The sequence below is a fragment of the Thalassophryne amazonica genome, chromosome 10, assembly GCF_902500255.1.
Source record: "Thalassophryne amazonica chromosome 10, fThaAma1.1, whole genome shotgun sequence".
NCBI classification, from domain to species: domain Eukaryota; kingdom Metazoa; phylum Chordata; class Actinopteri; order Batrachoidiformes; family Batrachoididae; genus Thalassophryne; species Thalassophryne amazonica.
In genome coordinates this window covers 51,754,171-51,768,143 of record NC_047112.1, presented here as the reverse complement: position 1 = coordinate 51,768,143, position 13,973 = coordinate 51,754,171, and the positions used below count along the sequence as shown (strand labels likewise).

General features: G+C 38.0%; 1 protein-coding gene across 1 annotated transcript in view; it reads left to right on the top strand.

The window, feature by feature from the left end:
* Positions 1-10,918, top strand: part of mfsd8l1 (major facilitator superfamily domain containing 8-like 1) — a 35,054-nt gene extending 24,136 nt beyond the window's left edge. The window contains exons 8-12 of the mRNA XM_034179995.1: positions 2,656-2,869; positions 3,027-3,149; positions 3,316-3,446; positions 6,047-6,166; positions 9,986-10,918. Of these exons, the coding sequence (XP_034035886.1) occupies positions 2,656-2,869; positions 3,027-3,149; positions 3,316-3,446; positions 6,047-6,127 (549 nt within the window). The 3' untranslated portion in view covers positions 6,128-6,166; positions 9,986-10,918. The remainder of the gene's footprint in view (positions 1-2,655; positions 2,870-3,026; positions 3,150-3,315; positions 3,447-6,046; positions 6,167-9,985) is intronic.
* Positions 10,919-13,973: the final 3,055 nt, after the last annotated feature.

Genomic DNA, 13,973 nt, shown 5'->3' with positions numbered 1-13,973 from the left:
TGATCTGGCAACAGCAATCAGAGAAAGTTGGAGCCAGATTGATGAAGAGTACTGTTTGTCACTCAAGTCCATGCCTCAGAGACTGCAAGCTGTTATAAAAGCCAGAGGTGGTGCAACAAAATACTAATGATGTGTTGGAGCGTTCTTTGTTTTTCATGATCCCATAATTTTTTCCTCAGAATTAAGTGATTCCATATTTTTTTCCCTCTGCTTGGTCTAAAAAAGTAACCGTTACTGACTGCCACAATTTTTTTTTCCTTATTTCTTATAGTGTTTCTTAAAGCCAGAAAGTTGCCATTTGAAATGACTTTAGTTTTGTGTCATGTCTGTGATCTGCTTTTTTTCTACAAAATTAAACAACTCAATGAACATCCTCCGAGGCCGGTGATTCCATAATTTTTGCCAGGGGTTGTATAACACGATTGGACCCCACTTCTTCAACCATGTCATATTTTTTTCAAACCAACCTCAAGGCAATTGCATTGTGCATTAGTCAATAGAAAACCCATGAAATGAAAAATTAAAAGTAAATAAAAGGCCCCTGAGTCAATTTTAAGTACAAAAAAATTAAATTAAAAATTACCCTTGCGGATGTTACGCCATCTGTCAAAACGAAGTGGGAGATATAGATGGTTAAAAGTCGCATAAACTATAGCTAACATTTACACATAGATGGGCATTCTACTTTGAAATATGTATTTTCCGATATACATCGTTAATTTGTATAAAAGAAACGCGTATTAAGAAGTTATAACAAGTTGAAAACAACCTGAGAATTGTCCGTCAAAAATAACATCCGCAAGGGTCCATACTCCATAATGGAAAAGTGAAATTTTTAAAGTTAATAGTTAATGAGTTATCTTGAGCTTTGTGGTTTATGAAAGAAATATATGTGTACTACTGTGACAGACTGGCGTCCTGTCCTGGGTGTACCCCACCTCGCGCCCTATGACTGCTGAGATAGGCTCCACCCCCCAGCAGCCCTTAATTGGACTAAGTGGTAGAAGATGAATGAATGAATATGTGTACTACAATTTCAAACTAGTTTGCAATAAAAACATGTAACTTGAAAAATTGACCTTTGTGTTACACTTTCATAACAGTTTAGCATATTGTGAGCCATATGATAACATCCTAAACAATTTATAAATAGATTACGACAGCAAATTAACATTACAAATTACATAATTAACAGGAAATAAAGGAGTTGTGTTCCTCCTCTAAAAATGGTATTACTATTAAATGTATTATTACTAACCTTAGAAAATGTCAGCTACCTACTTTATAAACACTACCTAATCTAGAGCCCGTGGATCGCATGGGCAACGCACTGCTTTGTGTGTGTGTGTGTGTGTGTGTGAAAATAAAAAATCAGTTTAAAAAAGTGATTTGTCCTCATAACAAATTTTTGCAACATTATTTCTTCAACCATCAATACTGTTAATAGTTTTGTACTTAGCTGCTAATGTTAGCAATAAAACAGGCTCATATTAGCTTCACAGACAGCATTTCAAAGCCTTTAGATGATTAACTTAAAGCAGGGGTTTTCAAAGTGTGGGACAGTGAGCTCCCTTCAGAGAACTAATCAATAGCTGCCCCCCCCCCCCCCCCCACGACACGCATACACACAATTTCAACATCTTTGTGTCTCTTTTTATTCTTTTACACATCTTAAACACATTTTAAAAGTATTTGTGGGTTTTAAGAAACTGTCTATGGATTTACACATTTTACACCCTTTTCAAACATTTTAAACATGTTTTTAAAGAACTATTCTTCTATTTTTACTTTTTGTCATATTTTAGACATTACACATCACTGTTTTCCAACATCGTTGGCATAACTAACACATTTTAACATAAATAATATTAATTCAACTTTTATACATATTTAGTCTCTTACTAGGGATGGAGATTTTATCAATTCCTTTATCAATACCTCCTGTGAATTTTCTGTGTACTAAAAGTAGGCTTTACAGATTTTCTATGTCAACAACATTTTATTGAGTCTCAAAGTAAATAAATATGAAATTGGTCACTGGATCCTTGATCTCTGGACATGAATTAAAAATAAACAAAATCTGTAGTTTTTCTCAAAAGCATTTCCTTTCAGACATTAATGGCATAAATCTAACTCCATACCTCTCGAAAAGAACCGGTTCTCGATATCCATCCCTTGCGGGCGCAAGGGATGGTAGGGGGACATGCGTCACAGTTTGAAAACCACTGACTTAAAGATAAAAGCTTAAAAATTGATGTTTAATTGAGAGAATGTATCTATTGGTGAATATTTACTATTTCCATGCTAGCTTCTAGCTCCCTTCTCTGAAAATGAGCCATGGGATAACTTCTGTAGTCTCTGTACTGTAATCGTTCTGTTGGTCTTCTCAGAGACTTAGAAAAACATACATACCATCAAGTAAAGATTTAATCAGTAATAGCTTGTTAAAACATTACAAATGTCAAGCTTATTGTTAAAATAACCATTTTTTTTAGTTAATCTACACTGCTTCACATTACGTTTTTTTTTTAATTTTATTTATTTAAATTCGTCTCTGCTCAACAGTGGCATATATTTGTACTCAAGAATTTTATTTCATTAAAGTTGTAAGAAAAGACATGGCTTGATATGGAGATTTATGCCTCTTCTGCCCAGACAATGGTGACCCCACTGACCCAGAAGTACTTCTCGTATGGGGAGCTGCAGAACAGCGTGATGTACTGTCTCGGTGGCATAGAGGTGATCGTTGGTTTTATGCTGGTTCGCTGGCTGAGCCGTTGTGTTCCTGAGCGGGTGCTTATGGCGACCGGTGTGACGCTCTGCAACGTCTCCTCCATCTGGTGCAACATCTTCCTGACTAACCCAATAGGTCAGACTCCAGTGCATTAAAAATACATTAATTTGTACTATTACAATACAAACATATAGAACCAGTTTAAAGCAGCAGTGGATAGTTAGGTATACAAGCCACGCAGAACTCTGGATGCACATCCTCACAGTAACTGCTTTCTTGCTGCCATCTGTAGGTACTTACTCCTGGAAGCTGGGGGAGTTCATCGTTGGGATGTTCCTGCAGGTTTTGTCCTTGCCAATTTTAGCAGTGGCTCAAGTGTCTCTGTACTCCAAACTTACTCCTGAGAAAACACAAGGTAGGAAATGACCCACTCTAGTGGACGTTAGAAAGAATACAACTCATTGCTGTTAAATCATCACATGGGTTCACAAAACGCCTCTGGTATGTGCCATTTGAAGTTATACCTGTTCAGGGAAAGCGCTGTAGTTTGGGTTGACATTTTTCCTGTATTTGTGTTGCAGGCTTTAGTCACGGGATCCGTCGATCCGTTGGCGGTCTGGCCACCATTCTGGGGCCTCTTTGGGCCGGAGGTCTTACAGACAACATGTACATCTTGCTCGGCGTGATGTTTGCATTGCTTTTGGTGCTAACTGTGAGTAGTTGCTGTCATTGTGTTTTTTTTTTAATAACTCCAAATTTCAACTTTTTCTTTTTTAAAGGTATTGTCGGGTTGAAAAGATGGATTTGCAGATTTTAAATCAATTCTCATTTAAATTCCCACAGATTGATTCATATATCCAAAGATTGAATAAAATAAAATATATGCATGCACTTCTTGCCAGCGTTATAACAGTGTGCCTCAAAACTATGCTGAAGTTGAGCCGTTGCGTGGTTTCCGAGGGTGTGTAACAGAAAAAAAAAAAGTTCATTTCTCAACATTGATTGTGGACGCTGATTTTAGAAGCAGTGCATCTGCAATTTATTCATCAACCTCGGAAGTGATTTAAAGATATCAATCATGACTACCGGGACTTTTCTCCTGCTGCGTGCTGCGCAGTGAGCACTGTATGTGCAAATTTTGTAGGGGAGACCGGGGCCATTATCCCCCAGAAAATTTTAAATTTGTAACTCTCTGAAACACTATTGCCTGCATTTTGAGGCCAAATTTTGTGAAGTAGCATTAATATTTTGCATAACTAGACAATATGATAACAGTTAAAAAAAAAGAAAAGGTTTTAATAAGACTAACCCAAATCGATATCGAATCGAAATAATCGATTCTGAATCTTCTGAACTGAATCGATACCCAGCCCTAGGAAGGGTCACTGAGAGTCTGACACGTGTGCCTTACCTGTCTGATGTCGGTTCCTACACATACATTCTTTGGGATTCAGTAATGTATGGTTCTGTGCTGCCTTCATGTTTGTTTTTTTTTTTGTTTTTTTTCTTAATTCTGTCCAAAGTTGAACCATTTCATCCTTGACTAATGCACAACACTTTCACTGTGTTTAATATGTATTTGTTCCAAGCTGTTAAACAGTTAGCACCATGAGTTTGACCTTACAAGGTCAAGGGGCATGTGACAAAGTTGATATAAGACTTCGTGTTAGTGTTGAGTTGTAACATTTGGTGTGTCTTTAAGTTATTTGTCTAAATAGACATTTGAAATATCCCCTATAATTATTGTCTAAGAAATATTTTATACGGTCAGGTGTGGGATCATGCATGTTGCTGCATCCTCCACACTCTGGTCCATCCTTACCCTTGAAAGTAACGTTGCCGTCATCTAGACCAACAACCGAGTGGTTGCTATGCCACCAGCTAGGCGACGTCAAAATAGACAAAAAGTCTGTTTATGTAAATGCTGAGACGTGACACAGCACCTGCTAATCTGAATGAAAGCAGTATCAGCTGGTCGCTTGCTCAAACAAAATAATCCAAGATGGCAGAATACACTTCAACAGTTGCATTTCTGTACAAATCTAATATAGCTTCCATTTTCTCCTATATTTTATGAAAGGTAAATGGACTGCATTTATATAGTACTTTTCCATCTACATTACACGCTCAAAGCACTTTACAATAATGCAATAATAGTGCTGCCGTCCAAGGTACACACCGGGAGCAACTAGGAGATTAAGGACCTTGCCCAAGTGCCCTTAGTGATTTTTTTTTTGCGGTCAGACTGGGATTTGAACTGAGGATTCTCTGGTCTCAAGCCCAACGCTTTAACCACTAGACCAGGGGTGGCCAAGTTCGGTCCTCGAGAGCCACCTTCCTGACACTATTAGTTGTCTCCCTGCTCCAACACACCTGAATCCAATGAAAGACTCGTTAGCAGACTTTTAATGAGCCTTTCATTGGATTCAGGTGTGTTGGAGCAGGGAGACAACTAATAGTGTCAGGAACATAGATCTCGAGGACTGAACGTGGCCACCCCTGCACTAGACCATCACCTCCCCTAAAGGTAGTGGGGGAAAAACACTTCTAAATCTAAACACATTATTATTATTATTATTATTTTATTATTAACTAATCTAATTTTTTTTTTTTTTCCATACCCAATTGTCTATTTTCAAAACAAAAAAGGACAGATGCTCAATCAAAGCCTGAATGTGGGTGTAATCAGTGGCTAAAGTAACGTTGCACTATTGAATATAATGTGTAAAGGGGAAGTTTTAAACTTTTTTAATTTTTTTTTTTTTTAATTCATGACGGTATAAATTGTGAATGAGCACCACAAGGCCAAAATTATGTAGTTGATGTTGTTTCACATATAATAGTTTTTAGTGCTAATCCACCATGCCGGTAGGTCACTGTTCATCTGGAAAAGGTTAAGGAGAAGCTCATATTTCACCTGGATATGATAGATGTATGGCTAGTTTCGGCTGGTGAGGATTTACTGGTTTCCTCCCTCTGTGGCTGCTGTCCATGATCCTCGTTGGTTCCATAGTGTGGATGGGAGGATGCATGCACACAGACATAACTTGATTGATTGATTTTTATTTTATTTTATTTTTTTTTATAATTTTTCTCAAAATCTTTGGAGACTGGAGACGACTGTCACTGTAAGTTTGATCTAAATTAGACTGTTTTAAGTTATATTGTACACATGCACACCCGCACGCGTACTAAACGGACAGAATATTTGTGTGGGTGTAAAATTTACTCTTGTATGTCACAGAGTCCTGCCTGATCAGCATGCCACAGTTTGTATCAACACTAATCTAATCCTATGTGGTTGTCATCCAGGTGATGCTGATCTGCTCTTATAAACGACTGGTGAGTCCTCCTGCAGAGAAACCAGAGGAGACCTCAACCACATCTGTATAACCTCAATGGGTGATCAATTCATGGTGGATATTACTGAAGGTAACTTGCTGAACTGTATCATTGTTCTTGAAAAAATATATCAAGACAACATTTAGGTTCCTGATTTACTAATGGTTTGCTTGTGTAAAACTGCTGAGTGACAAACTATGTGTAGCGAAGCTAGCATGTCAAATGCGTAAAATGGTGCGTATTATTCATTTAGCATGTTTGCCTTTATGAATATGCAGTTTTGGGTTTGTCCACCTGAGTGTGCAAAAGTGCGGGAGAGGACCGTGCCAGATAGGTGATGTTTGAAACCTTTACATTAACTGATTGTTGTTCCAGCACAGGAGCCACATACAATTTAAAAAAAAAAAAAAAAAAAAAAAAGTACAGTAAACAGTGGATGTAGTTAACTTTATTCCTTGCTGGTTTCTTAAAGAATAAATGTATCTGTCCGTAACAGGGTGACTACACACATGCACATCTCGGGATCTGTGTGGGGACATTATGTCTGTGCTTGATCACACTCATGCACTGGCTATTACAACAAACAAATATAAAAACTATCTCCTGTTTCAGGCATTTAATTCTTGTTTGAGCAAAGTGGTGAATAATTATGCTGCATGCTGCCGGTGGAACGCAGAGAACTGTGAGCATAGTTGTTTGTGTGCTTTCCACCAGCAGGATACACCATAAATTATGAAGCAATTTACTAAAACGCCATGGATAATCAAGAAATAAATATCTGAAATAAGAGATTTTTAAATTTTATTTATTTATTTTCAAAATTGCCAGTGTGTGAACACGCTTAATTATGCGACAGAATGGCGGGGGGTGGGGTCACCGCAATCGGTGAGTGGCTGATTTAACTTCATTTTGCACTTAGGGCCACTAACGTGCACAAAATCCTGTTTTACATACTGCTGCATATGCCACGTTACCGCCCACTATCAATTGGGCACTTAGTCTTAGTAAATCACCCAAATGTCTCTAAACTACCAGAATCAAATGTATTGCCAAGTAAGTTCTCACATACAAGGAATTGATCTTGTGTTATTGGTGGATAAACAACAATAATAAAAAGAAAACTTCTGTAAGAAGTGGAAGAGTCAAATAGGCAAGACTATGTTCGCTGTTAAATATATATAATGTACAGTGGTCCCCCGTTTATCGTGGGAGTTCCGTTCTAAAAATAACCCGCACTAGGTGAAATCCGCAAAGTAGTCAGCATTATTTATTTTACATGGGAAGGTGGAGGCAGGGAAAATGGGGGTCTCTGGCATTATATACAGTAGCTTGCAAAAATATTCAGCCCATTGGTATTTCATGCATTTTAATTTGTTTATGGCATTTCAGATAAAAAAGTAAATCAGACTTTTCATTATAAAAATTTCAAAAATTATCTTCTTTCAAACTGAAAGTAAATCTCTACAAGTTGATATAAATTAAGTAAAAATATAAAAGCCAAGATGATGGGTTGTATAAGTAATCAGCCCCTTTGGTATAATACCTGTAAATAATCAGTTTAATTGCCAGTTTTCTTCAGACAAGTCAGGGGATGGATACATGAACATTTCCAAGTCATTGAATATGTCTTGGACTTTATTTACATCAGTTATGAAGAAATACAAACAGTATGGCACTCTATGGTAAATCTGTGTGGAGTAGACAGTTCTCAAAATGAGTGACTGTGCAAGAAGGAGAAGAGTGAGGAAAGCCACCAAGACACCTAAACAGCCTGGAAGAAGTTACAGGCTTCTGTTGCTGTGATTGGAGAAATTGTGCATAGTGCATGTTTTGCATTTTGTATCACCAGTTATACAGCTTCATGATGAAGTGGGACAGAGGAGGGTTTTCTTTCACCAAAACATCAAATCCAAGCTTACATATCAGATGTACAATAGTGTTCAGAATAATAGTAGTGCTATGTGACTAAAAAGATTAATCCAGGTTTTGAGTATATTTCTTATTGTTACATGGGAAACAAGGTTCCAGTAGATTCTCACAAATCCAACAAGACCAAGCATTCATGATATGCACACTCTTAAGGCTATGAAATTGGGCTATTAGTAAAAAAAAAAAAAGTAGAAAAGGGTGTGTTCACAATAATAGTAGCATCTGCTGTTGATGCTACAAACTCAAAACTATTATGTTCAAACTGCTTTTTTAGCAATCCTGTGACTCACTAGTTGTATAACCACAGTTTTTCATGATTTCTTCACATCTGCAAGGCATTAATTTTGTTGGTTTGGAACCAAGATTTTGCTTGATTACTAGTGTGCTTGGGGTCATTGTCTTATTGAAACACCCATTTCAAGGGCATGTCCTCTTCAGCATAAGGCAACATGACCTCTTCAAGTATTTTGACATATCCAAACTGATCCATGATACCTGGTATGCGATATATAGGCCCAACACCATAGTAGGAGAAACATGCCCATATCATGATGCTTGCACCACCATGCTTCACTATCTTCTCTGTGAACTGTGGCTTGAATTCAGAGTTTGGGGGTCGTCTCACAAACTGTCTGCGGCCCTTGGACCCAAAAAGAACAATTTTGCTCTCATCAGTCCACAAAATATTCCTCCATTTCTCTTTAGGCCAGTTGTGTTCTTTGGCAAATTGTAACCTCTTCTGCACGTCTTTTATTTAACAGAGGGACTTTGCGGGGGATTCTTGCAAATAAATTAGCTTCACACAGGCGTCTTCTAACTGTCACAGCACTTACAGGTATCTCCAGACTGTCTTTGATCATCCTGGAGCTGATCAGTGGGTGAGCCTTTGCCATTCTGGTTATTCTTCTATCCATTTTGATGGTTGTTTTCCATTTTCTTCCACGCGTCTTTTTTTTTTGTCCATTTTAAACCATTGGAGATCACTGTAGATGAACAGCCTATAATTTTTTGCACCTGCGTATGTTTTCCCCTCTCCAATCAACTTTTTAATCAAACTACGCTGTTCTTCTGAACAATGTCTTGAACGTCCCATTTTCCTCAGGCTTTCAAAGAGAAAAGCATGTTCAACAGGTGCTGGCTTCATCCTTAAATAGGGGACACCTGATTCTCACCTGTTTGTTCCACAAAATTGACAAACTCACTGACTGAATGCCACCCTACTATTATTGTGAACACCCCTTTTCTACTTTTTTTTTTTACTAATAGCCCAATTTCATAGCCTTAAGAGTGTGCATATCATGAATGCTTGGTCTTGTTGGATTTGTGAGACTTTACTGAATCTACTGGTACCTTGTTTCCCATGTGACAATAAGAAATATACTCAAAACCTGGATGAATCTTTTTAGTCACATAGCACTACTATTATTCTGAACCCTACTGTACCTTCTGACAAATTGTAGCTAAAGTTTCAGGTCTTTTTTTTTTTTAATAAAATCTTCCTCTACACCAGGTCCTGTAGGGAGGGCAGATTGCAGTCGATCATCTTCTCTGCTGTGTGGATTATACGCTGCAGTCTGCTCCTGTCCTCTCCACCCCAACATGTAAAAATTTGGATTGTCTACGCAATTTAGCACTCGTTATCTGGGATAACGAGATAATTACCTGGAATCAGGCCCTTAATGTTTAAAAAAATGTTTGATTCCTGTAGTTGTAGCACTGCGTAAAATGCATTAAACTAATTCTTTTTGGCTTCAACCATTTTTGCTTGTGTTCGCCACAGCAGATCCAGAGTGGTTCTGCACACTACTTTGGCAGAAGATTAATGTCTGATACACTCTGTGACACACCTCCAGATGTACATAAAAGAACAGGGTGCCATAGTATCTGCTTTTGCCACCCTGCTGTGTAAAATGCACCAGTCCAGTTAATTCTGTGGGCTTGTATTCCTCTCACCTTGCCTTTCCTTCTCTTCCCTGGCAGTGTACAGTGAGAGGTCACCACCTGCACCTGACAGTCTGACCACTTCCATCTCTCCCCACCCAGTTTTAAGGCCAGTACACAAGAGTGATCACACCAATCAGCAGCTGCAGCGCGTCTTCACCTTTTCCACAGTCTTTTTGGTCTTTACACTCAGGAGACTGAATCCAGCAAAACTGATTTGTTGTATATTTTACAGTGTATTTCCCATGGAAATATGGAATCCTTCTTCACCTGCGTCGGCAAACTGTCACGTTTGACCTGTGTTTCAGCACAGGCAGTGTAATTCTTGTAATTGTTAACATGCTTCATGGAAATGCATTAAATAAGTTGACCCTTGTCTTTGTTCTGCAGTAGAATAGATTGTGTTTTCAGACTTGATGCTTGTTTGAATCAAAACCATAAAAGTAGCATACACATCACTCATACTGACTTAAAGAAACCCCCACTTATCCACTTATCTTTTTAGTGTTTTTATATTTAAAAAGTGCAGCAGGAATGCTCTTAAAAATGGTCCTGTGTGGTGCATTGAAGACTGACCAAAAGCTTTCCATTAATTTGAATTTGATGATATTGGGGAAGCTGACACAAAAGTACAAAAAGAGTAATTATTTGTCTAATTTAATTCATTTTTGCTGCTTCTCTCCCACCCTAAGTATTCAACTTCCCAATATGATTAACTGCAGCCACACGAGAAACTTTAGTGGATTTTTCATTGCAGCACATGATGCATCCTTTGGACATTTTTCAGAGCATCAGCAACACTGTTGCAAAAATACTAAAAATATGTCTGTCATGGGCAAAAATGGAAATGCGTTAAATATTCCAACAATGCTTCAAATATCTCATTTTAATAGCATGCATGCTTTTGAAAGTTCTCTATATTGAGCTGAAACAACAAAATTGACAGATGATGACCATAACAGTGGATTGTCTGTGTACTTTTTTTCCCCTGTAGATTGTTTATTCTATTTGTGATTACGGGTAATTTTCTTTTTCTACTTTTGCTGCTTATGTGGCCCTATTAATTAATAAAATATTTTGTTTTTAACTGGGTTATAGCCATCAATGTTTTCACAATATGACAGCATGAAAATACTCAGGGAAATATTAAATACAGTTGTATGCAAAAGTTTGGGCACCCCTGATAATTTTCATGATTTTCCTTTATAAATCATAGGTTGTCTGGATCAGAAATTTCAGTTAAATATATCATATAGCAGACAAACACACTGATATTTGAGAAATGAAGTTTCTAGTATTTACAGAAAGTGTGCAATAATTAAACAAAATTGGGCCGGTGCATAAATTTGGGTACCCTTGCCATTTTACTGATTTGAATACATTTAGCACTAATTATTGGAACACAAAATTGGTTTATTAAGCTCACTGACCCTTGACCTTCTTACACAGGTGAATCCAATCATGAGAAAGGCTATTTAAGGTGGCCATTTGCAAATGTTTCCCCTCTTTGTATCTCTTCTAATGAGTGGCAACATGGGAGCCTCTAAACAACTCTCAAATGACCTGAAAACAAAGATTATTCAACATCATGGTTTAGGGGAAGGATACAAAAAGCTATCTCAGAGATTTCAGCTGTCAGTTTCCACTCTGAGGAACATAGTGAGGAAATGGAAGCCCGCAGGCACAGTACTAGTTAAGGCCCGAAGTGGCAGGCCAAGAAAAATCTCAGATAACATGAAGTGAAGGATGGTGAGAACAATCATAGTCAACCCACAGACTTGCTCCAAAGACCTACAACATGATCTTGCTGCAGATAGTGTCTCTGTGCATCGTTCAACTATACAGCGCACTTTGCACAAAGAGATGTTGTATGATGCTGTAATGCAGAGGAAGCCTTTTCTGCGTACATGCCACAAACAGTCGCTTGAGGTATGCTATAGCACATTTGGACAAGCCAGCTTCATTTTGGAATAAGGTGCTGTGGACTCATGAAACTAAAATTGAGTTATTTGGACATAACAAGGGGCTTATGCATGGCTGAAAAATAACAGCATTCCAAGAAAAACACTTGCTACCTACAGAAAAATTTGGAGGTGGTTCCATCATGCTGTGTGGCCAGTGCAAGTACTGGGAATCTTGTTAAAGTTGAGGGTCACATGGATTCCAGTCAATGTTAGCAGATTCTTGAGAACAGTGTTCACGAATCAGTGACAAAGTTGAAGTTGCGCTGGGGCTGGATCGTTCAACAAGACAACGATCCTAAGCACTGCTCAAAATCTAAGGCATTCATGCAGAGGAACAAGTACAATGTTCTGGAATGGCCATCTCAGTCCCCAGACCTGAATATTATTGAAAATCTGTGGTGTGATTTTAAGCGGGCTGTCCATGCTCGGAAACCAACAAACCTGAGATGTTTTGTAAAGTAAAAAGTCCCTTCAGCTGCTCCCTTGTTTTGCACTCGGGGTCGCCACAGCAAATACAAGATGGATCTGCATGTTAAATTGGCACAGGTTTTACGCCGGATGCCCTTCCTGATGCAACTCCACATTACATGGAGAAATGTGGCAGGGGTGGGATTTGAACCTGGAACCTTCTACATGGAAACCAAGTGCATTAACCACTTGGCCACCACCCCTGCACTCATGGAAGGAATATAAGGCTCAATAAAAAGCTAAGAAGAACGGTTGAAAATACCTTCAACCACAATCCAGACCCCCATTGGAAGCTATAGGAAGCATTTAGAGGCTGTTACTTTTGCAAAAAGGGGATCTACTAAATATTGATGTTTTTTTTGTTTTTTTTTTTCTGTTGGGGTGCCCAAATTTATGCACCTGCCTAATTTTGTTTAAAGAATTATTGCATACTTTCTGTAAATCCTATAAACTTCATTTCCCTTCTCAAATATCACTGTTTGTCTGCTATATGATATTTTTAACTGAAATTGCTGACCCAAACAACCAATGATTTATTAAGGAAAATCATGGAAATCATCAGGGGTGCCCAAACTTTTACATACAACTGTATATACTCGTGGGAGTTGATATGAAATTTCATGTTGAAAAGTGTTGATTTGTACAGCAACTATCAGCACATCTCTTCTATAAATAATAAATCTGTCTTCTTTAATCTTTGGGCATCTTTCAAACCTAAACCCAAGGAGGCTATTTAATAAAGTGATTGTTTATGACAGAGGCAGTGCATATTGTCGTCACTGGTGGGCACTCTCACTCTTTCTACCAACCTCATTTCTTTGAGTGCAGTCTGTCATCTAGAAAACCACCACATCATCGGCACAGTTTCAAAAAGATGAGAAGGGAAAGCCTGCTTTTACTGACAAACACTGTGGCAGTATTAGAGAAACTGGACCCAAGTGCCCATCTGTTCTTTTTACATTTCTACTTGGAAAACATGTTGTGGACTGATGAACATTTTTTCTTTTCCTAAACTTGGTGACATAAATGTATTCACGCATCTTTGGATTCATTATTCTCTGACTCTGCGTGTGTGTATATTTATAGATAATGTTACAGGTTTCCTCATGCAGATTTAAAGGAAAAAAAGTTGTATAATATTACTTGAAATGTTTAACAAGTGGCTTAAGGAGCTGCAGTTTTTATATCCTGTCTGAACTCTTATTGCATCTGAACTTCAATCATTTTCTGTATCCATTTATCCCAATCAAGGGCCACACGGAAAGGCCACAGTTGGGAAGCAATCCCACAACCTTCTTCCTGTCAGGCAACAGTGATAATCATGAAGCCACTGTGCCACAAATACAGCAACAGTTAATCTGAATTCTGTTTTTTTTTGTTTTCCTCAGACATCAAGATATATGTGAAGAATTTCTTCTGATGTAGTTTGAGACTGATCCAATGAGGATGCTGCTTACAATCGAGCAAAAAAAAAAAAAAAAAAAAGGAAACTGGTGGAATTCTACTTTGAGACCAAATCGGTCATCGGTTGTGCAAACCCAACGACCATATCAATGTCATTTTGCAGTTAGAAATGCTCCAGACAGAAAGGCAAT